The following is a 26,226-nucleotide window of genomic DNA, read 5'->3' on the forward strand; positions in this document are numbered from 1 at the left end:
ATAATTATAAAGATGTCGATCATACATAATAAGGGTAAAATATTAGATTAATTAATAAATAAAACTACTCAAAATACAATGTTTTGGTATTATCGTTACATAACCAATGGTTGGCTTACAATTTTTCTCTTTTGAAAATTGAGTGATAAAAAAAATTTAAAAGATTGAATGATAAAAAACAAAAGTAAAATTTGAATGACCAAATTACCCTTAAAAATAGTAAATAAAGCCCAAAAGAAGAAAAAATCATTTGAACTTGAGCCCGGCCCGCTCGATCAAGCACTACAGAAATAATCTTCACATTTGAAACAACTTTGAAAAGCTATAGTAGAAAGAAGAGAGGCGGGCTATTCAACATAAGCTAACGGTTCACTTTTCTCTCTCAAAACTCGTCTCTTATATCACTCAAGCTATTTTTCTTTGAAGGGGAGAAATTAGAAATTAATCAAGAAAGATCCATCAAGATGACATCTCTCAAGCTCAAGGTATTTTTTTAAATCTCTTAATCTTCGTTTTAATCAACAATGCTAACTACTACTGTGTCATTTACTAATGAAATCTCTCTTCTTTCTCAATTTCTTTTCCAAAATTTGAGTTAGGGTTCCTTTTTTCATCACCATATTCTCTCATTTTCAGGCAAAACTTGGAGATCAACGTGGCTTCAGTCGTGGTAACCCTATTTATTCTTTTTTTCTTTCTATTCGGTAATTTTATTTTTTTAAATTTTGAAATCATTGTTTTCTGTTCTTATTTGTGTACAAAGGGCTCAAAATTTATTCCCAAAATGAAAAGACCAAAAATGAAGCATCTACCATGTAAGTTTTGCTTTTGCTTAATTACGACATATCTGATTGTTTTCTTTTTAAATAAAGAATAGTTGGTTGTTCTAATTTTTTTTCCAGGACGAAATCAATTGTGGGTAGCAAAGAAGCCGTTCTAACTACTGCAAATGATTCAAAGGTTTCTACCATTTTTATTGTTTTTCCTTAATAAAGAATGTAATATTTAGAGCGCTTGCTTTTATTTGTTTTCATGTTTAACTTCCAAAAGTAATTTGAAGGGGTATTTGAAGAATATGACCAAGATTAAAGGCAAACGCGATAGTTCTGGTAAGCTTCATCTGCAACTGCAACAAAATTTTCATAATCATTATCTCAATCCTATGCCATGGGAACTTTGTTTACAGCTCTTTGCATGTCCATTTTTCAGAAAATAAAGTTGTTCAAAGAAAAGCGCTGTCAGATCTTAGCAATCTTACTTCTTTCGCTTCTTCCACGAAAGTTTATGATGGCTCTAAATCAACGTGAGTGACTTTTTCTTTTAATAATACTTTTGAATTGCTATCTCTTCCTGCAATTGACTTTACTCGTTTTGTAACGCAGGAAGAATCAGAGAGGTGCTTTGATGGAGCGGTATGAACCCTCATTCATTTAGTCCATTGATTTGGGGTTCTTTAATGAATAAATTTATGGAAATTTGTTTCACTGTCTTTCCCTTTTTTTTCAATGGTATACGGATAGGTTTCTACTTTTCTCAACTAGTATACCTTTTGGCTGCAGTGTGTGTTGTGTGTGATTTTTTTTCCCTCTATGAAGGGTTTAATGCATTTTAATGACATACATTTGCTTCCCCTTTCCTACACTCTGATGTCTGCATTGTTATTGAATGAGGAAAAAAGTTCCATTTATCCAAAATGAATATGATCAAAATTTGTAAAATTCAATTGAAGATGATATAGCTCTATATGGATAATTGTACGTTAGTTTGCTTACTGTTTATTAGACTATAGTTTACCTATGTGAAGTAATTTATTTGCAGGGTTTCAGTGGCTTCGGCTGCTAAAACTGTTAATGTCTCATCCGGGAGATCTTTCAAGGTACGAGGGCTAAATTAAAAGTTCAAATCTCTTTTTACTTTTTTCCCATTTATGAAGTCATTTAAGTGTGAAAACTAATAACTAAAATTTGTGTAAACCAGTTCTGGAACTATTGTAATTGCTAGTCTTAATGGCATGTGTACTGTTGATATCATAATTATCACCCCAAGCCAAGGAAGTAGGTTACTAAATCACTCAAAGTGTAGAAGAGATCTCTGATTGTAATGAACAATAAATCATGAGAAATTGTTGACAAGAAAGTATAAGCAATGAAAAGTGATATGATGTAACATTTATCTTTGCTGTTGGGTTTGATAAGATCTTGCATGAAGTTTAGGACTTTCAAAATGCTAAATCTAATTAAGTTATTTGATTGTTTTATTTTGCATTTATGGCATCTTACTTCCACTTGATAATCCAGACCATATTCATGAGGTAGAAGAGATCTCTAATTGTAATGAACAATCAATCGTGACTAATTGTTAATGGGAAAGTATAACCAATAAAAAGTGATATGCTGTAACATTTATCTTTATTGTTGTGTTAAAAAATTGTTCTTGGATGAGGTTTAAGAATGTCAAACTTCTAAAGTTATTTGAGTGTTTTATTTCATATTTATGACATCTTATTCCACTTGATATAATCCAGACTAAATTAGTGAAAGAAAATTTATGTGGTAGTTTAGACATATTCATTTGATTATCCACTACAAGCACGAGGCAACATTTTTGGTATTCCTAGGTTTTCACTAATCCTTCATTTTAGTCTCTTGATGTCATCACCTTTTGTTTGCCTTATTTTTGGAGTTACAAAGGAATTGATATATTTCATAATATCTTTTAAAATAGGGAAAAGAGGGGGACCATCTAAATCGAGGTGCTATTGGTGATTATACTTCAAAGACAGGTAGCCTTCTATTATTTATAAATTTCTGGTAACTTTCACTGGTAAAACAATATATAAGCAAGTTTTGCTTTTTGAGAACAGAGTACTAGAGATCTGAAGACTTCCTTGAGTGTCAAAAGTGTTACAACCCAGAATTTAAATCGTAAATCTGTTGTTACTACCAGCAGGTACACTGTTAACTAGAGTTTCAAATTCTGTTTGGAGTGCAGGAGGCAATCTGCTATGACTACTGTTTTATAATTATCTGATCAAAATTTTTGGTTATTATTATTGCATTATGTTTTCTTAATTCTTCAGGAAAACCAGGAATCTACTTCCAGCCACAAGGTTTGTGACTTTAAACAACGTTGAAATTGATTAAAACAATGTTTATAGTATCTCTCACTGATGCATGATCTATTTTCTATTTTCATCTTGAAGGAATTCTTTACCGGTATCGAAGAAGGTGAACCCAGTCCTTGCAAGTGATGCAACTTTGAACATTTTTATTTCACTTTCTAAAAAAAGAAAAGAAAAAAGATACTGCTACTCGTTTTTCTCATTATGTTATCTTGGTAGTTGTCCTTTATTTTTTTTCCCCACTAAATTTCCTCTTTTCCATGTAGGAAAAAGCTACAGACTCTAGCAAGATTATGAGTAAGATGCATGGTCCATTTTCCCTTATACTCCAAAATTGCATGGCCCAGAGTTGCATTCACTAAGATGGTGTTTTTGTCCTGTCGTCCCCCCCCCCCCCAAATTTTTGGGGCTTCAGGTAAGGCTAAAGTTTGTGAGACTGCTTCAAAGCAAGCAAGAAATGCAAGGAGTCATCTTTCAAGGAATAGAGAGAGTGATAGCTTTGTGATAATGTAAGCAGGAGTTTCTGATTTCATTCTGGTTCTTACCGTGTTAAGTCTGGGATAACTTCTAGGTGAGAATCAGAAACATGATGAAGTCCTCATTCTCAAGCGAAAGAGTTTAATGAGATAAATTATTTTTTGTTGAAACTGGTGGTCTAAGAAATGTTAGGTCTAACTGGTTTGACCAACGGCCTTTTTTCCTAAACATTTTTGTAAAGTCTCAATCAGGGACAGATGTGAAATGCTTCTATAGTCACCTACTTTAGATTATAAATTTCTGACCATAATTTTGAAGTCTTAAAATTTCAAATAATACACATGCCACTGTAAAGTTAGCAATTTATTGAAAAATACTTTGTTGTGTTGTAGCTTGTTTGTGTCAATTTTAACGTGATTGTGCTTGATGCTGGGGAGTATCAACGGGCTGTTTGTGTCTGTCAATTCAATTGTCATTGTTTTATCTCTATCATTTTTTTCTATCTATGGCTGTCTTTTATGCAGTGTGTAAACTAATTCTAGGTTCTCAACATTTTCTTAGAAATTTATCTTGGTTGCCCACTTCTATGTCAGTATTTTCCCTTTCTGCATGCTCATACTTTAAACTGGAAATTAACTGCTTCTTTATTTTGCTGGGCACCACGAGGGTACTTTGAATCAGATTTCATTGGGAAAAGTAGTATTACTCTAATTCATTCATGACTCAAGAAATATCTTGTCTTGAATATTTTTATATGAAACAAAAATTTATAGATCTGCTTGAAAGCTTACTGGGAAATATTATATAACCATATTGAGGTTTTGCCTGATTTATATAACATGTTCTTTCTAATAGTAAAATATTTTTATTGCGAATGAGTAGTTTGATGATTAGTTTGAATTTTGGAATTAGGGCTACTAAAAGTCGATCAAATTCTGCTGCTCATAACTTGCCAAGATCTTTCAAGGTATACGGCATACTATATCTGTCTTCAATCTTTCAATTTAGTTTGCTCCATATTTTAATATTGAGTTATATTTTCGGAGTTTACTTTATGCTTACCTGGTAACCAGAGTTGTATGTGTGTTTGTTTTACCCAATTTTACTAATATAAGTTGTTTTTATGTCATTCATTGCTCAGCCATCTGTTAAGACTGCACTCAGGCCTTCTAATGCTCAAAGAGCATCAAAATCAAAGTGTTCTTCAGGTTTGGAAAACCTAGTGTCTGTTGCTGCAATCACATCCAAGAAAGACATAGGGTGTCCTCTTCCGGAAAATAATGTAGCAACAATTTCCAGTGAAGTTACTTCTAATGCCAATAGTGATGCTAGCATCAACATGCCTGATGTCCTTGTTAGGAAGAGAGCAAAACGTAGGAGATCTTATACATCCTCGCTAATGGCAAGAATATCACAGGTTTGGCCCCACTACAATCTAATATACTGTCTCAGCTTTTTCCTTGAGAAGTTGAATGACTATTGGAAATATTTCACAGCTATTGGAGGGTAATAGTGGTGTCAAAGAAGAAGAAAAGCTACCTGACATTGATAATGATGACAATCCGTTGGAAGTTGCTCCATATGTTGATGAAATTTATCAGTACTATTGGATAAGTGAGGTATTTGTTCATTAGCCTCTTCTTTCTGGAAAAGTTTGTAGCATACTATGGCCTGTGTAGTAGGCTTAATTTAGTGTGATTGTGATCCTTCTTGAACACAGAGAAGCCAGACCACGAGGCTTCATTTGATGATAAGTCTTAATGGAGATTGACTGATAACATGAAACCATTTTAAAAGGGACTAGCTTAGTAGATTAAATAGCAACATGTGGAAATAATAGAAACATTTTTCTCATCTAGCTGGTTTCTGATCAAAATGTTAGTTAATGGTCGCAAATTATAAGAAGTTTTAAGGATAATATTTTGTTGCATGTATTGGTGCTTTTGAAAAACAGAGATATATTCTTCATAGAAACAGAACGTCTATTTTCAATTGAATGAAAAAAAGCAGAGATGTTTATCCATTTCTCATGTTATAGTTTTGCTTTGGTCCCAGATTTTGACCTGTTTCTGTGTTATATCTGTGTGCATCAAACTCCAATGTTAATAAAAGGTTTACTATCTCAGTGGTCAATTGTTTGCCTGTGTTTTGGCAACAATGTTTGGTAACTAGTTAGGTAATTCTGCTTACACTGAGCTTATAAAATTGCAGGCAATGAATCCATCTCTGGAAAATTACATGTCAAAGCAGACTGATATTACTCCTCATACGAGAGGCATATTGATCAACTGGCTGATTGAGGTATAATTTACCACATGGTTTTAATCACCTTTTTGTTCATTATGCTGTACCTTGCTTATTTTAGTTGCCCTGTACTACATCACTCTCATAACAGGTGCACCTCAAATTTGATTTAATGCAAGAAACACTTTATCTCATGGTCAATTTGTTGGATCGATATCTCTCAGAGGTCCAAATAAAGAAGAATGAGATGCAGCTGGTTGGTCTCTCTACTCTTTTGCTGGCATCGAAATACGAGGATTTTTGGCATCCTAGGTTAAATATTTGAACTGTCAAATTTGCATGGTATCTTGTATAATTTTGTTCAATTTTCTAAACTTGCAAAACCAATTGCTCATTTAATTGTATCCCTTCACAGGTGAAAGATTTAATCAGTATATCGGCTGAGGCTTACACTGGTGAACAAATGCTCAAGATGGTATGCCTTTTCTGATGATGGAATGCAGTTTGAACTTCTGAGAAACTCTGGTGTAAGGAGAAAACTTGGCGTAGGACAAGTAACTCTTCACATATTCTGAAACCTCAATCATTCAATAGTGAAAGTTACATTGAAACTAAACCACATAGGCATTTATAGCTTAACCTAGAATCATAATAAATAAAAAATAACAGTAATAACTTTAGCCTTAACCTGTAAAGTAAAGTAATTTAAATAAAATAATCTAACATAGCCTTGATAATTATAAAGATTATAGTCAAACTTGTAAATATAAAATAGACTTGTGGATAATCTCCTAACTAGCATACCTTTGTTCTGCATTACTCGGTGTTTGAATTTGGATTCGATTTGCTTTGTGTATTTTTTATTTATTTTAATCTTAAGCTGGAATATCCACTTTGGAGATAGCAATAGATATTTCTAGCACTGAAGCAGATGAATTGTTAGTCAAGCATCTTTGTTGATATGCAACCATCCATAGGTGTTTGCCCTTATTGCTCTTAATCATACAAAATAACTTGAATTTTCAGGAGAAGTTAGTCCTTAAAAACTTGAAGTTTCGCCTAAATGTGCCTACTCCTTATGTCTTCATGTTAAGGTTTATCAAGGCTGCTCAATCAGACACCAAGGTATGTGGTAGCTGTTCGAATATGACTAATGAATCCAGATATTTTATAAAACCTGAAATTTTCAATTAAAGTATTGAGAAGAAAAGTAGGGTGCATCTACTTGTATATTGGGATCAGTGATTTGATATTTTGGGATTAGTTGATTAGATTTCTATTTGGATAATAGATATTATTTACTGATCTAAATTGGATAGACATATCTGGTAAACATTTGTTATTTGTGATGGATATTGGTTTCAGTTTGAGCATCTAGCCTTCTACCTCATAGAGCTGTGCTTGGTTGAATATGAAGCTTTGAAGTTCAAGCCCTCCTTGCTATGTGCATCAGCTATCTATGTTGCTCGGTGTACCTTGCCAATGTCTCCGTCTTGGACCCCGTTGCTTCGCAGACACACACACTATGATGTTTCAGAAATCAGGCAAATTTCTTTTAAAATCTTCTTCTTGTTAGTGGATCGTTATTTATTGCCTGATTGTGAGCAGGGAGTGTGCAGAAATGATTTTGTTGAGTTTTAAGATTGAGATTCATGAAAGAAAATGTTATGATGATATAGGTTCATACTTGATTGCATGAATTTTCATTGTTTTACGATTTTTTAATTAAATTGTAGTATATTTTACAAATAATATCTTCATTAATGAAATTTGTTTGCTATATAAAATTGGGGTTTTGTTGACCAATAATCTAGTGGGGGAACAGATTTTGGAAAATACATTTGTTGGAAAATTAATTTGGGATTTAGGTCAGTTGCTATAGTGTATTTGTCCTGCTCACATAAAGAATTTTAAAATTTTAATATATTTTATAAAACTTATTACGTGAGAACGATGATCTTCAAGTGTATACAACAAATGGTCTAAATCCTAAATTGATTATCCAACAGTTGTATTTCCTTAATTCTTTTTTCTCATTCATAATATTTATAAATTTTACCGATACAATTTGTGCGTGCAGTTGGTAAATATCAATATAAAAAATTAAATATAATTAGTTATTTTTTGTTAAGTCTATTTTAATATTTGAAAATAAGTTTTCATTTCAAATTTGATTTTTAATTTGTAAAAAGTTAAAAATATTTATAAAAAATGAAAATAGAAAATAAAATACAAACGTTTTAGAAACCTTTTGCCAAAATTCTTTCTCGTATCCCATACACCAATATTTATCGCTTGTATAGCTCCAAAGTTCCAAGGCGGAGCACTACTACTCATTTTCTTTGGCCGTTGCTCTTTTTCTCCGCTCTTTTCTTTCGTTTTTGCCGTAGTTAAGTTATTGTTGTTATCCTTTGAGATTTCGAGTTCGAGCATCAATATCAAGCAGTTGAGAGTCATTGAATATCTATTATCTCATATTTTTTCTTAGATTATAAAATAATCGATCGAATTAACTAAATTTTGTTCAATTCAATTAATAAATTTTAAAAAGAATTTATTTTAATTGATAATTTATTTTTTTTGATTAATTTAATTTTAATAAAAAAATAACTGACCCTTATTTTCATATATAATTGAGTAAGGGGAGGTAGGATAGTAGGCTGCCCCAACGCAAATTTTAATAAATTTGATATTATTACTAATGGGATTAACTGATTAAACAACCATAGCACGAGGTTTGGCCTTTGCCTTGATTCCCTCTTCCGTTTATGCAATGCCAGGCCGTCACTTTAGATATTAAATTATAGATTCGTAAAACAAATGCTGCCAAATTTATTTTTGGTTACCTTTTCCATAAAAGGGTCCAAAAACACATTGTAATATTCAATCGAAAATCAAAGCCTTTTGCCTTGTTTCCATCTCTGCCTCTGCAGATCATCTCTCACTTTGATCTTTGGATTTCATCTCTCCGTTCCTCAAATGGTATGAACTATCACCTTTTGCATCTACATCAATTCTCCTCCACGCTCAACGCGATTTCATATCTGTACAACTCTCAAATTATCACCATTTCAGAAAAAGAAAAGAAAACCTGTTTTATTGTCTGATTATTGATTGTACATGATTCATTGTCCCTGTTCTTCTTGCCTGAAAGCCGGTTTTGGATGCCGCACGCTGTTTTACTGTGATCCTCGACATCTTTAATCTGGTCGATATAAAAATAGATATTACTCCATTAATTTTTTTGTTTGTTTTCATTTTGCTTCGATTCGAAGAAAGTATTAACATGCGCAGAGGAATTTAGATAAAAATACTAGGGATGGAAGGTTCCCCCCCCCCCCTTTTTCTTGTTGTTTTTGCTGTTTGATTTGTTTTGTGAATGGTTTCCAAATGGATGGTTGTTTGGGTGCAGTCCATAAACCAACTGCATTGCGATTCCCTATTGACTTTTGTCAACTTCTCCTTTACTTTACAACTTTTCTATTATTATATTTATAGTGTTGGTAAAATCGTACAAATACCAATACATTTGGATCCATTATATAAATACAATTATCTTTTTCGTCCTCAACTTTATTAATTTAATTATTTTTAAGTTTTTTATCAAATTGATTTAAAAATGGCCCTATAATAACACAATTTTGTCTTTAGTGACATATTTATATTCTTTTCTTTTCTTTAACTTTTAAAATTTTTGACTTCAATTATTTTATTTTTTACCACATTATAAAAAAATGAAAATATTAAAAATTATAAACAGAAACTAGTATAAATATTTCACTAAGGGTTTTTTTTATTTTTTAAAATTTTGATCATAAAAGATAAAATAGTTGACGCCAATTCAATAACTTCATAATTTTATGTTATATTTGAATTAATTTGACAAAAAAAAATGTTCAAAGACATAAAACCTTAAAAAAATCAAGAACTAAAGTGATTGGACTGATAGTGATAAAAAATGTCATTTTGTCTATTCTAAGTTTTGATAATATTATGATTCAGATTTTTTTATTTAAAGTTATACCGTATTTTGGAAATTTTTGAGTATGCGAAAATAAGTAGACTGGTGGATAAATTTACTTTTTTTTAAAAAAAATTGAGATTTGCTTGGGATTTTTTCTACATCATTCTCGTACAAACAAGTAGTGCATAACTTGTTAGTTCTCAATGCTGCAAATGTTACTAATAATTGGTGATGGAGAAATGTGAGCAGGTAAGGGAAGTAATTATATGGAGGCCACTGTCAATTTATGTGGATTCAGAGGAGGATTCAATTTACAAGGCTCCTAAGCCAATCCAAAGAATTTTAAGCCTCTTCAAGGATATAGGACCAGGTTTTGATCTCACCTACTTCAAGGCAAGTTTACTTCATCCCTTTTTCTTCCGATATTTACTATAATATTTTCATCCTAATATCCCGTGTATGAATACTTAATTAGATTATAACTATATGTATCAGTTAATCCAAATATTTGATAGTATAATTTAATTAGATTTGACCGATTGAAACAAGTTAAAACAAAAATCGTAAAATATACCTTTAAATTTGACTAAATAGTTGCTTTATTTTTTTATTTTTTTTTTTAGCATTTTGACCCTTAACGTTTCATTTTGAGACAAAAATGTCCCTCCGTCGATGGAAACTTTTAGTCAACAAATGGTTAATGCTCCAAGACATGAGTCTTTTTCCCTAAAATAAAATGTTGAGGTCAAAATGCTCTAAAAATCAAGGTTAAAAATGACTATTTATCTAAACATTAGTGGTCTTTTTACTCTAAAATAAAACGTTGTGGTCAAAATACTAGAGAATTAAAATAACTATTTAATTAAATATTAGTAACATTCTCTTGGCATTATGCGAACCCCTAAAAAAACTAAACAAAAGATATAATGCGAACAAAACAAGTTCAAATACAATGGAATTGATAGGGATTTGGGTTTGGGTGAATTTGTTTGTTCAGCTGCCACCTCTATTCAACTTTCCCAAGTCCCATCTTCAATGCTACGGGGAAACAGTTTATTGCATTGGCACGGACATGCTAAGCAGCTGTAACCAGGCAGACAACCCTGTGGACCGATTCATATCGGTTGTGCGTTGGAGCATTTCCACGTTGCGACCTCCAATATTTGGGTTAGCCCCTTACAACCCCATCCTTGGCGAGACTCATCATGTCTCAAGGGCATCTCTCAATGTCCTACTCGAGCAGGTACTTTCTCTTCATTTCATTCCATTTATTGCTTCAAAATTACTAACTTCGGTTTTTTTATACCAATGGTAAGTAATTATTACTGCTAATTTTCTTTCAGATTTCTCACCACCCACCAGTTTCTGCTCTCCATGCAACTGATGAGAAACACAATATTGAACTCGTATGGTGTCAACAATGTGTTCCTAAGTTCAATGGTTCGTACCTCATTTTCTCATCCTATCAGTTATTTAGTATTTCAAGCAGATTTACCAGAATTACATCCTATGGCAGCATTGCTTAACACTGAAGTCATCGGTAATGTTCGATAATCGCTTACTCTAGGTGTTGCGGTGGTGAACGAGGTGCGAGGGAAGAGGCAACTTAAGCTCCTGAGTAGAGGAGAAACATACGAAATGAACTCCCCGAACCTCTTGATAAGATTTCTCCCGATTCCGGGTATCAATTGGGATGGAAATGTTAGGATCAGGTGCCCAGAGAATGGCCTTGAAGCCGAGTTACGGTTCGGACACAAGTCTTATCTTGGCTATAGAGGAAGTCAGAGATTAGTTAAAGGAAAGATCCACCATATATCAACTAAGAGGACTCTTTTTCAACTTAATGGCAGTTGGGACAGGTATTCGATTTTCGAGCTCGAAATCTGAAAATAATTTGATGTAGTGATGTGAACTTTTATGCTTTCGTGCAGAACTGTTACAATGAAGGACAATACTAGTGGAAAGCAGAGTGTCATATACAATGCAGAAGAAGTTTATTCAGGGATGAAAATTCCTATTGTTAATGATTTGCAGGTAACTTTTGTATAAAATTGTTGTACTTTCTCTCCGAATTTTCTTAGCAAATTGCATTTTCGTTATTAATCTTTTACTTGTCGAGGCTTTCGAAGTACTTAAAAGTCTCCGGAGTCTCATATCTTTGGATAATTAAAGTCCCTTGACATGAACAATGGTTGACTCACGTGATTTGTTAGAATCAAATTTATTATCTGACAATTAAATCTATTTAAATTGTCAATGTACAATAACCATTATCATTCTAGGTCTCACACCAACATTATAAAATTTGTATATAAACCATTACGCAAGGTTAAAAAAATTATCTGAGACTCTTTCAATCTCATTCTCTCAGTTTCTCTCATTGTATCATCTTCTTCAGTTTAATACTTCTTTTATGAAATCATCGACCACAATTTTCCATCTAAACCAGAAGTGATAATGTTGAAACCCGCCATAACCACATTTGACCATCAACCATAATATTAGTGCAATGCAGTAGAATCACCTGACATATATTTCTTACGCAATATCGTTCATGTTTACGTGCATCCACCTGAGCCAGTTCAATCTCTATGTTTCTCTTTTTGGCGCTCTCAGGGAGTACGGCCGACTGAATCGGCCACAGTATGGAGTGAGTTAAGCGAGGCGATACTGAGTCACGATTGGGAGAAAGCGAAAGATGCAAAGAATGCGGTGGAGGAGAAACAGAGGGAGCTGATGAGGGGAAGAGAGTCCAAAGGAGAAACTTGGGTTCCCCAACATTTCACTGTGACTCACACCAAAGATGGTGGATGGGACTGTTTTCCAACTCAACAATGGGTACCAGCAGCTCCGATTGTTTTTCCTCTTTCATAAGGTAATCAATATCAACAATCCGTTTGCAGCTTATACTTATATGAACCTCCTCTTTGGGGCTCTTGCAATGTTAAAAGACATAAACAGCTGGAATCAAACCTACTTGTGAACAGCTAAAGTGCTAAACCCTTAAATGTCCAATGTTTGTGTATGTAAATTAATTCAACAACTTTATAGTATAGAAATTAAAATTTTATATTATTTATACAAATATATATTAAAATCAATTATTAGATTTTTAATTTGAAATTTAAACTTTATCTTATAATTATAATAATAATAGAGTTAAACATAAATGATCCAAATGCATAATCTATGTGTGAAACATGAACAATATCCATTCGGCTTAAGTAGTCTTTCCTATCTTAGTCTTGATATTTTCTCTAATTCAACTATTGTATTTTGGTTGAATTCTTATTTTTAATTAAATTTTTATTGAATATGTTTAGTGATCTAAGTGGTTAAAGGGATTGTTATTATCTCTTGAGATATTAGGTTCAAATAACTATGTCAATAGGATGTGTGTGTTTTATCAATAACTAAAAAAGATTCTTAACATATATTACCCTCTAATCATCTTAGAGGACTATTAAAAAATAAATCTTTACTTTTTTTTATCTCTATAAATCTCTCTATATATATATATATATTTGATTATTCGTTATTTACACCAATAATCACATAATCTAATCGAAATAGATATATATTCAAACCCTTTAAATAATTTAAAATCATTATTTAATGTGTTTTTAAAATTCCTAAAATGATTTTTTTGTTTAACCATCGACATCCGATCTATTAATCGATTATTTCGGATCAAGTTTTGTAAATGATCATGATGGAGATAATCATCTCAATCTAGTTTGCTCAATTCATAAATGTTAAGATTCAAACTTCTAATATTGCTTAAAAGATCTACTATCCCTTCCATTAGACCAAATGATTTTAAATAAACCTTTGAATTAACACGTGAAAAATTAGCAGTAAAAATTATCAAAGGAAAAGAAGAGGGGATGAAGAATTACCAGAACCTGAAAATTTATGATTGGGACTCGACGGTTTAGGGTTTTGCAAGGAAGGAGATAACTGAAAGTCTGAAATTACAGAAATCGATTTCCGCCGGAGGGGAAGAGGCTTATGGTAAACTAACGGCGTCGGTTAGAGTTGATTATATTCGTTTTTCACAATTAAATTTTTAAAATTGTTTTATATTAATGCTTGATGGGAAAAAAAATAAGTGTTTAAAAATTTAGTCTTCAGTTTGATGGAAAAAAGTGTTTTTTCACAATTAAAAAATTTGTTTTAAATTTTGTTCTGTAAATTTAGTGCTCATTTTAATTCAATGATCAATTAGATAGTGACATGTACCACTAAATTTATTTAATTAAATTAAAATAAAAACTAAATTGATAAAATGTGTAAATATTTAATATCAAATGTATAAGTATACTAATTTTTTAATAATCATGTCACATCTTCCATTAAATGTTAACAGTCAGTGATTTACTTGACAATAATTAAATAATTATGTAATCTTCTTGACAAAATTAAAAAATTGATGATCAATAAAAATAGGTAATAACTAATAAGTATAGTTTACCCTTAACTTTATGTAACGTTAATTATAAGTGTTTAAAACATATTTGATTCACAATATTTGATCCGTTAACTAATCAATCCAGTTAAAAATTATTGAGTATCTTGTAAAAAAATTATTGAATCGAATATCTAATTAGCTAATTTTCACTAGTTTATGAGTCAAGCTAGGGCCACAAATATTTCTAAACATACTAAAAAATATATTTATATTTATATTTCTAAATATATTAAAAAATATATTTATATTTTTAAACCTGCATTATTAACCTATATTTGAAATGTTTAATATAGAGGTGTAATTTGACTTAAGAGCAACGAACAATTATCATTAATAAGATAAACATAATTCTGGAACAACTAACTACATTTTCTTAATTGCATTTTATTTAAATTTTAAATTTTTATCTTTAGGTTATGTAATTTGAATTTTTTTAATTATTTAATTTGAATTATAAAAATTTTAAGTTTGTTCAGTTTTCAAGATTTTTCAAAAATCAAAATTGATTGATTTGTAGGAAAAAAAGGTCAAAATTTGTATCGGATACTAACTCTATAAGAGATATGATCCTATTGCACAATGTAAAACTCATTTAGTTTTACATAGATTTAAAATCGTTAGATAAGTGAAAATAGACTATTGAAAATAGACGATTGAGATTAATAATAGGAAACGATAAGATATTCATTAGAAAAAATTAATCTCAACTCTTTAAACAATTATCCCAAGGATTTTATAAAAACAAATGAAATTTAATCTTTTTAAAAACAATTTAATTCTTATAACATCATTTACACCCAATCTTTGGAATTAATTTTTAAATTATTCTTACGGATTTTATGATTGTTTTCTTACCTTTTACAAGCCACTCTATTCAGGGTGAACAAAACTTGAATCGAATCAAAGAACTGATCTTTTAGACTCCATTTGACTTTAAAATTTTGACTCGACTCGAAAAAAAATTAAATTTGAATTGAGTTATAAAATACAACTCGAATAACTCAAAAATTTTAGTAAGTAGTAGATTGATTTTCAAGTGTAATTCGAGTCCCTTAACTTTGTATGCTATATGTATATCGCGTATGAAAAAAATATGTATTGTATATGATTATAGAAAACTATTTAAACTATAATCAAATAGTATCATAATATTATAAATATTTACAATTAAATGTAAACAGAAACTCGAACAATTCGACTTGACTCAACTCAAAATTTTATAAACTCGACTCGACTTAAAATTTTCGAATCAAATTTGAGTTATAAAATATGACTCGTCAACTCGAATAACTCAATTTTTTTACCCGACTTAACTCGGCTCGATCGAACAATCTCCCCTAAATCTACCGTGTAAAAATAGGACATTTTTTTAATTAAATTTCTCTTCATTGCTTTCTTTAATTATCATTTACAGTGAAGGAGCAGAGGATGTGAAGAATTCAACCATGAAGCCCTAAAAAAATGTAGTGTGAGCCGACCAACATCTAAAGCACACGATGATACGTACACGAACATGAGGCCAGAATGCTGCTGCACTTTCGTATTCCTGATTGTAGACATTTATGATTTGATGACGGTATACGACGCAAGCGAAGCCAAAGAATACTATCATGACGGTATACCACAGCATAAACAAGACCAAGTAGGAAGTAGAGTTGTATTTGAGGTTCGCCTGTGTTGAAACCGATGGTTCCGGGATCCATAGCCTCTTCCCGGTCCTTTTCAGTCTTAACCAAGAAGAAATTCTTCAAGTGATAGATTATCTAGGGCTTCAACCTCAGTATCTCCCCAGCAACTCCAGCCCAACCATCAACCGTTATAAAAGTAATGAAGAACGTTGCCTTCATTGGAATCGAGACATCAATCGTCTTCGGTATCTGATCAGTAGACTGGTGGATAAAATTATTCAGTTGCTGAAACGCAGTTCCGGTTATAATGCTCCCAAGAAACACATTAACAAATTGGAAGATATAATATCTGCTTGCAGATCTCCTTTCAAGGGAAGATAGGCTAATAAATCCTTCGAACTTCGACATTATCATCAATATTGTAGGCAGAAATATAAGGAATATCTTCGGAGCAATCCCAGGAAGAAAACCTTGAATGCGTGACTTTATGAATTTCACTTCGATGATCGGTTTTAAGAAGGGAAACGCTTTCTCAATGCTTTCTATATTAGCAAGGGATTGTACGATTGCTATAGGAATCATGAAAAAGAAAGTGAGAAAAAAGAATGCAACACCAACAAGAAGCCTCCGGATTGTGAGAAAAACAAATGGAATTGCCAGGTTTTCCCAGTACACATCTCGTGGTTCCGGAGCCCACTCGGTCAACCATGTAGTTGGGTTCCTAGATTGTTGAGTTTGTGCACAAACAGCAGCACCCCATCGAATTTTGAACGAAACAAATGCTGCTGGTATTATCTATTTCAGGTTGCATCTACTCTGTTACCCCAAAGGCCAAGGAAACCAGTCTTGATTGAAGGTCTCTTTGAGGGATTCCTTTGATAATTATTTTGATAGTGGTCGAGCCAGTTCTGGATTTTCTTGCTCTCATTCACCAATTCTGAAAGCTTGTTAGCATTATAAACAACCCGCTGACTGAGATAGTGATCTGGATGGTTGACAAGAAAGAAGTGTTCGACAAGATCGGTAACTGATTCATGTGGATCCGGTTGGACATTCCTAACCAGTACTGTGAACTGATCTGAACGTCGTTGCTCGGATGCAAGGAAATGTAATCGCATGGCTGCCACGATCTCGTACTCTCTTTTCAGAACGTAGCATGTCCAAAACGTAAAGGCATAAGCCATTACCAAATGCGTCCAAAACCTATTCGATCCAATCGGAATATTTGATATAGAGAGCTTATCGATATCGCTGTATGTTAAACCCGAATGCTCCAATGTATTATTGGTCCAGTTAACCGGAATCATTACCGTAAATGCTAAGATTGCGACCGGAACAAATATTTTCAGCCCCAACAAGTAAATCCCTAAGTAAACAACAGAATCCAATCCGGCATGGTTTATCAGCTCAGGCTCCGGCATTCGGAGAGCGGCCGGCATCCAGTTGAGGAACCTGATATACAACCTCCAGTCAAAATTCACAAACCTGCTCCCAAACGCACCACCATTCACCAATGGACTGCTCCTTAAACCCTTGAGATACCATTTCGGGAAGTAAACTCGATCATTCACTGGTTGAATACGAAGAATCGCAAATGCCAGAAGGAAAGCAAATGCTGTCATAATATTGATAGCTGCTGCAACTCCGATATCGCTTAAAGTAGCCATGTTTTTTTTTTTTGCTTCAACGAAGAACAATGATCACTTTCCTTTTCCCTTCCAACTTCTTAACAACGAAGCAAACACTAAAGCTCGTCGTCAGAAGCAGGCGAACGCTAGGAAAAGTCTATCATTCTGATAAAGAAATATACCAGTGCGATTTGCACATTCCTTCTTTGCTTTTCGTCTGAAATGGTATATATATATAGGTCTTCTCTCCAACAATATTGTGAATGACACAATGCACACTTTACGATCCCATACCCTTATATTGAGTTGGCGCAAGGCATAAAAAACCCTTACATTATACTTCACCATGTTCTTTTAGATACTTAACCTTATTTAACAGTAACTATAAACTTAAACCAAGATTACATTTCATCACAACCAAACTTCGAGTTCCAACCTCCCTCACTTCGAGTTCCAACCTCCCTCAACTCTAAGCCATCTTTAAGCAGCTAATTTTGTGGGATTGCCACATTCTGTGATGGATTTGAACCACAATTGTATTAACGTGGTTCTTTCGATGCATTAGGTCAACATTGCAGCTATGGATGGGCATGGAACCTGATCCGATCGGGTTGGGTCGGTTTTTTTTAATTTGGGTTTGGGTCGAGTTTTTTTAAGGTGGTGTTCAGGTCGGGTTGGATTTAGGTTTAGGGTGAAAAAACCCGACCCGACTCGACCTATAATTTTTTTACCTTATATATTTAGGAATAATTACAACAATACCCATTTATATATTATTTTTTTCAATTAAATCATTGTTTTTATTGAATAAAAATAATATTTTTTATCATTTAGGGTCGAGTTTAGATTTTCTCTCAAAAAATCGGGTTGAGTTTGGGTCGGGTGGAGGATACATATTATTCGGGCTAAATCAAGTCGGATGAAGGATATAAAATTTTCGAATTGAGTCGGATTGATCGAAACTCGACCCAAACCAACCTATATCCATTTCGCTACGATGTAGTTATCATGTTGCATTCTTTTTTATAGTTTTAGAGATACTCTTTCGTAAGCTATAATTCTGTATATCAAAGCTTCTGAAGGAATCCTTCCATTAATCAAGACTTCTGTGTGATATTAAAATCTATAATTGTCAGCATATATGTATAATATTATTATAAAGTATGACACAAAATTGAGTGACTAATTATATTACACGTGTCATATATATTAAAGTATCATGAAATTAAAATGTAAATATCATAAGTTGTATTTATAATTTGATGAGAGACATAATTATAAATGCTTAAAAAACATGTCTAATATTCAGTCTATATAAAGAGGTTAATGGTCCCAATAAATATGTTAAATTGTATTACTCTTGTTATTGTCAGAGAATTTTTACGGTTAGAGAAATCATATCTTCTTGAAAGATCACAACCAAAAAAATACTTAAGGATTTCAACCTATTAATTAATTTAGGCACGCTTTCACATCTAATATTTTATTCTTGATGATTTGACATAATTAAATTTCGAGTTTTAATTTCATATTTATTACGACTTGATTCTATAATTTTGAAGCTCCATATCATCTTGACGATCACAATCCATTGGCAAGACTATTGGCATGCTTACGAGATCTACTATGGTTAAATCTATCAGTAGACAACTGTATTTATTTGTCTGTCATGCCAACTGAGTAGCCCTCATGATCCTAGGCCCGGCACACACACATTATAAGGGTCAATATATAAACTCTTGTGCAGAAGAGAAGGGGATTGGACCTTTTAAACTATTCATTTTCTTCATTACACTTTTTTTCAACCTTTTTTTTTCACATTCCTCACCAAAAAAACCACTAACCGTGACTTTTCATTTAAACTTGAAGGGGTGAATCGTCCATAACTAATATATAACATATTGTTGCCGTCAATTATTTTGAATCCGTATTTATAATTTTTCTTAAATTATAAAAAATATTTTATTTTTCTCAACAAAGTCCATTTTGTTAAAAACAAGCATGTCTAAATACAAGTACAAAACAAAAACAACCACGTTAAATTTTTATTCACCTTCTCCTTTTTTCACAGCATGATGAATCAGGGAAAAAGATAATTTTTATTCTATGAATTAAAATAAGTTTTGATGATGAAAGAGAATTTATATGTATGTTATATGTAACCTAATTCTTTTTTCTAAAAGAAAATTTAAATAAAAATAATTTGTTGCTTTACTAGTAATATTTCAAGTTTTTGTCATATTAAGATTTATTTTGTAGGTTAATATATTACGAATTATTAAAAAAAAATGAAGGCTTTGAGCTAAATATTTTCCACCAAATGAGTGGTAATATGAAGTTTTCAGGTTGAATCAAACGAAATTTGAAAATACAGCGAATGAAGAAAAATTTCAATCTCAACACAACATATTTAAAATTACAAGATTGTGACACGTGTCACATAACGGATAAAACTAACGGTTTGTCACGGCTTGACCTATTTTGAGTAATGGAATGAAACGTTAGGCATCAAACTAGAACGAAATAAACGTTAGACACTAAACTGAAAAAACATTGGACACCTTTTGTATATTTAAGTCTTTGTGGATTGAATCTTTATTTACATTATGTCGTCGAGCTAGTGCATGAAATATTATGTCATCAAGATAGTGCTTGAAAGTAAAAACAGTACTAATAGACATCATTAAAATATGATTTTATCATATCTCAGTCGACATGTTATCATCCAGCTCATATGATAACCAATTTCTTTCAACGGAAAAGGACGAGTTTGGAACATATGAACAGTCGAATGATCATTTTATAACTTTTAATAGTCAGGAAACTTTTAATACTCTACCCTTTGTTTTCTTTATGTATTTATATCATGTTATTTTGAGTATTATGCAGTGTGCATTTTAATTATCTCGTATTACATTTAAATTGTATTTCAATTTATTTTATATTTTTTATAGATCATAATGATTCAATGTTAAATTTAATTTCTATAATTGTGTCTATAATATTATCAAATTAAATATTTTTTCAAAAATTTTAACTTGAATTTTAAAGTGAAGCGAGGAAATATTTTATTGAGAATAAAATTGTCTCTATTTTTCTCGGGCGAATAGAAAGCATCTTAACATTACACAAATCTTAGGCCTTTTATCGGAATATACCATTTAAAAAAATAATTCTTGAATTAACATTCAATTTTATTAATTTCCAAAACGGTATCATTTTCTGCCCTATAAAACTTCATGTATCTTTATCCTATATGATAAATAAGTTTTCGATTCAATAAAAGATGCTATTAAACAAACACTCATTTCGAAGAGTTTTATTAAAATAATTTTATAAATAGATAAAACTTTACTTATGGTTTTTTAGTAGTTAAATATTTTACGGTGATTTATTTGTCGTAATAATCACATCTATTCGTATTTATTTATTATTTGAGATTTTTAGATTAATTTTTCGCTTTTTTATTGTATGATCCTTATATAATTATAAAAGACTAGTTTTATGTTGATTATAAAAAAATATCTTAATTATGTGTTAAATTTACGAATATAATTATAAATTCTTAATCTAATATTAGATATTTTTTCCTTTTTAATAATATTAACTACTTTTATTTATAAATAAAATTATCTTTTAAAAGATTATATTTAAGTAGAAAAAAAAATTCCAAGTCTCAATTTTCACCACTCGAGCGGTCGAGCTGCTAAGTGCTAACACTGTTTCTCTCAGCCGTCCCCTTCTTCCACTTCTTATCGCTCTCTCTCTCACACACACACACCCCGACCATTGCCTGATCTCACTCTCAGCACTCACTTTTTCCATCTTATTTGCGTTTAAAATGCCAATCAACAGAGACCCTTCTACTCCCCCGCCCATGATCGGCAAGATCGGTCCCTACACTGTCTTCGTTACCCCACCTTCTACCCCTACACCCACTGACCCACCACTTTTTCACTCTCCCGTTAAGGCCGTGGCGCCTCCTCCGGTCCAGCCGCCACCCCAACAGTTTCACGAGTCTTACGTTGCCTCCGATTCTGATGGATCCATCCGGGGTTTTTTTAAAAATGCCGCATTTAAGGTCCAAAATGGTATCTGCTTTTCCTCTCCACCTTTTATTTTCTTTTTTAAGAGAGAGAGAGAGAGAGAGAATCTGTTTTTTTAGTCCAAAAATGAAATTGGTTTTTATCTATCTATAAGCTTTCCATTGACATGGCGAAATAGTTACAATTTTATTATTTCCGTACTTTTCTCGTTTGTTTGATAAGAAACAGAAAAGGCATTAGTATTAGCATCTGTTCTTGTTGATGTTTTGCAGCTCATTCAAGCTTGGACGACCATTTAGCTCGCTGGTTTGGCTTAAATCAGTCCAAGTATCAGTGGGCACTGGATGATTATTATGAGAACAAGGGATTGGTAAGTGTAAGTAAATTACTTTAAATGGTACACTTCCAGTGGAAATTTAAACTTTTAGATCATTACTATTAGCTCCTTTAGTTGGTCATTATGGCTAGATTTGGAAAAAAACAGAGTATTTCTGAAGTTACTCGTGAAGTAGGTTAAAAGCAATTACTTCTTTGTTTCGGTAATCAACGGACTCTAAAAATTTGGACTCTTTTATGCTTCAATTCTCGTGGTATCTCTAAATATAGTCTAAAGTTGTTTCTTTGATCTTAGTTAAGGGCACATGGTGTCCTGATTCGATTCCACCCCTGGATTAAATCATATGTATGAGATTGTCTGTAGCTTCTAGCATTTCAGACATTGGCGGATCCAGAAATACTTTTTAGGGTGGGCACAAATATATTAACATCCCAAATTTTTTATGTGGGTGGGTACAAATAAAATCTCTGGGTGGGCACAATTAGTAAAATGGATAACTAACATAAAGAAATTCAGGTTTCAAGCGGGCACTTGCCCATCCTAGACCAAACATGAATCTGCCACTGATTTCGGAAATGAATAAACCTTTGGCATCTTCAGGTGTTCCATAGGAACTGATTTTATATGGAATCCAAATGTGGTAAATGGGTAACATTGTTCTAGATGGAAGTACTGATGTGAAAAACACATCTTATACATCTAAAATATTCCAAATAGTTCTGTATACCTAACTTTTGGGTCATAGATCTAGTTTTGTCAGTCTTTCATCTAAAGAATAAAACTTGATTTCTCAGCTCGATGGAATTAGTCTTTAGGGATTAGTTTTGAAACACTTGAATATTGTTAAAATGAATGTTTTTAGACGCACAATGATACTCTGCAAATGCAGTATACATTATAAATTATAGTCAGTTTATTATCGAGTTAAAATTTAATAACATCCATCAAGAACCCCTTATAGTTTTTATTTAACTTGTAAGGGAGACTTTCATGATGCTGTAGTTAAGTCATGTGGTTGGAATTACTTTATGAAAGCTAGCATTGGTGCATGAATTTTTGTGAATGTCATGGATTATACACTAAACTTGACACGAACTGATTTAATTACTAATCCTCAAGTCAAAGACTCAAATATTAAGGATTCATCCTATTTGAAATCCATGCCGTTGGACAAAGGAAAATACTCGTTCTGATTTTTTCCTTCTTTGAGTTGAATTTATTGTGCTTTTGTTTCTTGCGCCTGTAGGATTCTTATGTTCAGACTATTCTATCTTCAATTCAATTTTTTACTCGACACCTGAGGCAAAGACTCTAATTCTCCCGTCCAATAATCGCCTGGAAGGTTATCTTGAGCTAACCCCAAGATGTATCACCTTTTGCAGTTTTGCTGAAGTTCTTAACCACTTCAGTTTAAATTCACACTATTTAATCAAGTTTATTCGCAACCTGTTACACACTTGATTTTTCCAAAACTGGTTCCTATGTTTGACACACATATATAGAAGGTATGACCCTCCAAATATATGTAAAATCTAAGAAAAACACTGAGCATACTCAAGTCAAACACATACCTTCATATTAGCATAGTCCAGAACAATGAGGAGCTTGTAGTCATTATCTGTCAGATTCTGTAAATGTGACAGAATTTCTTTTAATCAAAATGGAGCAAGATACCTCTGATTTTGAAACATGTTGGAAGTGATGAACTTTCTCATTATCAAGGTTACTTACACATTTCACCCAATCAGTTAATGAACTTATTTGTATCTAGTAAGGTTGTAATACCCGTTGTCCCAACTCTTTATTTTTCTTGAATTACCTTCTCCAACTCCCATGTTTGATGCATACCCGAACAGGGGTAGAAGCATATAACCCTTCAATGACCTTTCAAATTCATGGAAAAACTAGGAAAATTGAACATACTCATCTGTTGGTCACTTTGCAGGTTTGAAAACTGTGTGATTAGACAGTTGGAGAAGGCAGAATCTCAAATTTTAGACACCTGGCCGACACTGATTTGTAAATGAATAATAAATAGATAAAAAATTAGATAAGATTATAAAACGGAACTAGCCTTTTTATCAAGGAAAAAACATGGAACTAACCCAAAATTTTATTGCAGATAAACTATTCAAGAGATTATGGAAGTTCGGCCAAACCTTTTTGGTTTAATGATAAAATTAGCCTGCAACGTTTGTCTAAATGGTCACTTTAGCCTATGTTCTTTTTCTTTTTTAGCATTTTAACCCCCAGTGTTTTAATTTTTGGTCAAAATATCCTCCGTTGGATTGAAACCGTTAGTTGACTATGGCCAACTTATGTTGTTGATGTGGCATTTTCACATGTGCGTGATTAGTGATTGTAACATGTCTCGTCACCCAAAGTGATGACATGGCATGTGCCATGTCACCAATTAAGCACACGTGAAAATGTTACATTAGCAACATGCGTTGACTGTTAGTCAACTAATGGTTTTCATCCAACTTGAGCTATTTCGACCAAAAATTGAAATATTAGAGGCTAAAATGTTCCCAAAAAATAGGGGCCAAAGTGACCATTTGGGCAAACGTCGGGTTAATTTTGTCATTATGTCATTTTTTTCTCAGACTATATGGAAGTCTTAGCGCGTTGGCCCTTGAGTGCACCTTGCACCCGTGACAACACTGATTAAAATAAGATATACTATGTTAAAATGAGATATTGCAATATTCTTACGGTTTTTACTGATAACCTGTATAATATTGTATTTTGAGAAGGGGCTTCATTATCGAACCCTGTATTACCCATTGTTTTATTTTCACTTCGAATCTTATTAAAAATAACAGCTAAGCAGATTATATATGTTCAAAAGATGTCTTATTGGAGTCCCAGTTTTTACCAAATTATGCCATGGCAAGGGACCATTTATAACTTTTGGAGTTGCTTCAGTCACGTGAAAGTCTGTGTAAATCTCCAGGCTTTTCTTGTTGTATCAACATTTTTTTTCTGGGGTAATGTACAGAAGTTCAAATTTGATCTGTGGTTTATGTATTTTATCTTGTTTTCGGGAAGTTTTTTAGTTATATTAAAGATCAACACCATGGATTTGGAAATAACTTTTGGAGTTGCAAATGTAGTTATTTCACTTGTGTTAAGTTTACTTTCCATTTTCATTACCATGACTAGATGCATATGATGCTTACACATTTCAAAAAAAAATTTACGGCAGGAAAAGGCAGGTGTAAAAGTGAAAGAAATATCAAGCAAAATACAAAGCGTGTAGCATACTTGTTCAATTGAGAATGCATGTTGTGTACCTTTTTGTAGTATATCTATATGCTTAATGCATGGAATGGCCAAAAAGACATTAAGATTCTTGAAGCGATCTTTGTTGGGATCAGGGCTTTTTTGTTTACTAGGCTAGGAGTTGTGTCAAATACAAATTCCTGCGTTGAGATTACTATTAACAGCAGAGGGCATATACTCTATGATTGTGTTGTTAGTTATTTAAAGCAGTAATTTTTTTAACATCAGTTTCTCCCACTAATGGATTTCCCCCCATTAAGCATGCTGATAAATGAGATGTCAAGTGATGGGTGGTTTAAGATCAATAATTGGGTACTTCATCCTATGTTTGCATGGGTAGTATTAGATAAACTGCGACCCTCTTATAAGGATTCAGTGAATAAAACAAAGAGAAGTGCTTTGTCATTTCCATAAAGGATTTTTGTACCTTTTCCAGACTTTCTACACACAAACAACTCTTCCGACGATTAAAGCTTCTGGAATAAGGCGCTTCCAGAGGATACCTTCCGTCAACCAAATTATCCAGGGTTAATTTCTCAGGGTTTCACGCCCTCTTACTAGTTACTTATGATATTTGATAGGCTCACGAATTCTATATAGTTAAATTTATTATCAGTCGATCGTATTTATTTTATCTGTTAGTTTATTAGTAGTAATTATAATCTTTGGTGTAACACCAACGCTAAAGTTCTTTAAATCAACTTTCGTGTTATATTAAGAAATCTTATTCCTAGAGAACTCGTTTCCCACGAAGCCAAATGACATTTACTTTGCTCCTCTCAAAATCACTAATTATGATTTTTCGTCTAAACCGAAAAGGGTAAACAGTATATAACTGCCATAACTTAAATTTACTATTAACAAGGGTATAATTGCATATTATCTTTTTCTTGGGCCCCTAGAAGCTTGGAGTATCTAAATCTTTGTATAGGAATAAATTGGAAAGCAGCTTCTTGATGTCCTATGCCGGCTGCATGATTGTGTGAAGCCACCTCTGACGTATTGGTCTGCACACAATTTGGCCA

The 26,226-nt window shown here is 32.5% G+C and overlaps 2 protein-coding genes and 2 pseudogenes across 3 annotated transcripts; 3 read left to right on the plus strand and 1 right to left on the minus strand.

The window, feature by feature from the left end:
- Positions 1-449: 449 nt before the first annotated feature.
- On the plus strand, positions 450-7,541 carry LOC120116459 (annotated as a pseudogene).
- A 1,203-nt stretch (positions 7,542-8,744) lies between these two features.
- Positions 8,745-12,704, plus strand: LOC120116446 (oxysterol-binding protein-related protein 4C-like). Its single transcript, XM_039136948.1, has 7 exons — positions 8,745-8,824; positions 10,056-10,199; positions 10,804-11,049; positions 11,150-11,246; positions 11,374-11,665; positions 11,738-11,840; positions 12,423-12,704. Exons 1-7 carry the CDS (start codon positions 8,822-8,824, stop codon positions 12,678-12,680), a joined length of 1,143 nt encoding a protein of 380 aa, XP_038992879.1. The 5' UTR covers positions 8,745-8,821; the 3' UTR covers positions 12,681-12,704.
- Positions 12,705-15,730: 3,026 nt separating this feature from the next.
- On the minus strand, positions 15,731-17,572 carry LOC120116460 (annotated as a pseudogene).
- A 3,678-nt stretch (positions 17,573-21,250) lies between these two features.
- LOC120116420 lies at positions 21,251-25,188 on the plus strand. Of its 2 annotated transcripts, none has more exons than XM_039136924.1 (3): positions 21,251-21,624; positions 21,852-21,949; positions 25,125-25,188. In XM_039136924.1, the coding sequence occupies exons 1-3, from the start codon at positions 21,375-21,377 to the stop codon at positions 25,176-25,178; spliced, it is 402 nt and encodes a 133-aa protein (XP_038992855.1). In that variant the 5' UTR covers positions 21,251-21,374; the 3' UTR covers positions 25,179-25,188. The 2 variants fall into 2 exon arrangements, with proteins under 2 accessions (XP_038992855.1, XP_038992854.1); XM_039136923.1 differs by lacking the exon at positions 25,125-25,188 and adding an exon at positions 24,742-24,983.
- The last annotated feature ends 1,038 nt before the right edge of the window (positions 25,189-26,226 follow it).

The sequence above is a fragment of the Hibiscus syriacus genome, unplaced genomic scaffold (genome assembly GCF_006381635.1).
Source record: "Hibiscus syriacus cultivar Baekdansim isolate YM2019G1 unplaced genomic scaffold, ASM638163v2 tig00110295_pilon, whole genome shotgun sequence".
Lineage (NCBI taxonomy): Eukaryota > Viridiplantae > Streptophyta > Magnoliopsida > Malvales > Malvaceae > Hibiscus > Hibiscus syriacus.